General features: G+C 30.4%; 1 protein-coding gene across 1 annotated transcript in view; it reads right to left on the reverse strand.

The window, feature by feature from the left end:
- Window positions 1–2045: 2045 nt before the first annotated feature.
- Window positions 2046–2263, reverse strand: part of HELRODRAFT_168834 (hypothetical protein) — a gene marked incomplete at both ends in the record, with an annotated part of 454 nt that continues 236 nt past the window's right edge. The window contains one exon of the mRNA XM_009014688.1: window positions 2046–2214. Within this exon, the coding sequence (XP_009012936.1) occupies window positions 2046–2214 (169 nt within the window). The remainder of the gene's footprint in view (window positions 2215–2263) is intronic.

The following is a 2263-nucleotide window of genomic DNA, read 5'->3' on the forward strand; positions in this document are numbered from 1 at the left end:
ATGAATGAATGAATGAATGAATGAATGAATGAATGAATGAATGAATGAATGAATGAATGAATGATTAATCAAATAAAATAGTAAGTGAATGAACAAATGTGTGGTTATATGAGTGAATGAGAGATAAATTAATGGATGAATAATCAAATGAACGAATGTATGAATGAGTGAATGAATGAATGAATGAATGAATGAATGAATGAATGAATGAATGAATGAATGAATGAATGAATGAATGAATGAATGAATGAATGAATGAATGAATGAATGAAATGTACACATAACTTTGTGAAAGACTTTTTTTTAAAGATTGTGGAGCTCATGGAATGAAATAATATTGTATAGTAAATGATGTAAGAAAGATTGTGAACGAACTAACGAACGAAAGAATGAATGAATGATTGATTAGACAAAAAAAAGAACGAGTGAGGGATTAAATGAATGATTGAATGAGTGAAAAAATGAATGAACGAATGATCAAACGATTACTTCATACTCTCCTTGTTTACTCCTCAATTCTACATTTCTTCAATTTTTTTCGTTTTTTTTTCGTCTTGAATTCCTCTAGTGAAACCATGCCTCTTTAATCAACAAACTATGTGTGTGGGTGTGTGTTCATGTGTGTGTTCATGTGTATGTGTGTGTGCGCGCGTATGTATGTGCGTGCATTTCTAAGAAGTCATTTATTCTCGTTAACTGCTAAAATATGTCGAAAAGCCTTTTTTTTATGTCAAAGGTTTGTCCTCAAACATGTTAAGTCGACGTTATAGATGTGTAACACACACACACACACCAAACCACACACACACACACACGCACACACATACATATTCGTCTCATTTTATTTTCTAACATACGATTGATTGGTTGTTATAAAGGTTTAGTGATTTTGAATTCAAGTTTTTTTTTGGCAAATTTTATGTTCATTCATCATATCATATCTTGTCATATTTTTGTTATTTAATTGGAAACATTTTTTTCAATTAATTAATTAATTGATCATTTTATTCAGTTAATTGATTAGTTAATCAGTTGTGTAATCATTTTTTTGTTCCTATTTTATTGAGCTCATTGTTGTTTTGTTAATGTTTTTGTTGATGTTGTTGATTTGATGCCATCAGCGTTTATGTGCCTTTTATTAAGACTGCGCACAAACACATACGCGCTCGCACACATACACGTACATATACTCACATACACACACACACGCACAGACACACACACACACAAAGTTCGGTCACCTATTCAGTCACTTATGTAATAGATGTTTTTTTTTCTGTAATTTTTTCGCTACCAATGTTTTTTTATGATAATATTATTAATACTACTGATATACTATTACTGTAGTTACACACACACACACCACACACACACACACACACACACAAATTTACATGTATATCTCTATATATTCTCTTTCTATTCTCATGTGTGTGATGATATCATTGCCTTATAAATATATTTGTAATTCGCTGCACATATATACAAAAAGAAAAACTTAAAATTATGAGTATTCAGAGTTTTTTATATGCAAGAATTATTTTCAATTTTTATATATTGCTATGATTATTTTCATTGAATTTTTTACGGAAAGTTATTTTATTCATTAATTCAACAATAAATTAATTAATTCATTCAATTCATTCATTCACTCTTTCATTCATTCATTTGGAAATAAATAGTAATAAAAACAAAAGGTTTATTCGTTATTTTGATTAGGTAATGTAGTTAATTAATTTGCGACAGGTGATAGATGATACATTGATGTTGCAACGACAAAAGCAAATGGCTCCATCTGGCCCCATAAAAAAGCACGCATAAAACTGCAATAATAATAATAATAATAATAATAATAATAATAACAACAGTAATAATAGGAAAAATAGAAGAAAAAACAACGGGGACAGTTGAAAGTAAAAGTGTACCGTGTAACGAGGCAAAAACCATAACGAAATCATCATTAAGTATCGCAACAGAATAAAAATAATTACCGAAAACAAACCGGAAATAGCGAAAAACTTAAAAGAAATCCGCGCGCTGTCTATTTAGTGTCTTTTGTATAGACGACCAGAACGTAGATTAGTAGCGTCAGGATTAAGGACAGCGTCCCAACTACCACGAAACTCAGCGCTATCCTGCCTCTCACTTCCGATCCTTGCCAATCTATGTCGGCCATCCTCAGGGACCAGCATGAAAAAATTATGGCGGGAATACCTTTTTTTTGGAAAAATTGTATGTCTTTTTTGAAATAAAAATTAACATT

Source organism: Helobdella robusta (genome assembly GCF_000326865.2).
Source record: "Helobdella robusta unplaced genomic scaffold HELROscaffold_14, whole genome shotgun sequence".
In the NCBI taxonomy this organism is placed as follows: Eukaryota; Metazoa; Annelida; class Clitellata; order Rhynchobdellida; family Glossiphoniidae; genus Helobdella; species Helobdella robusta.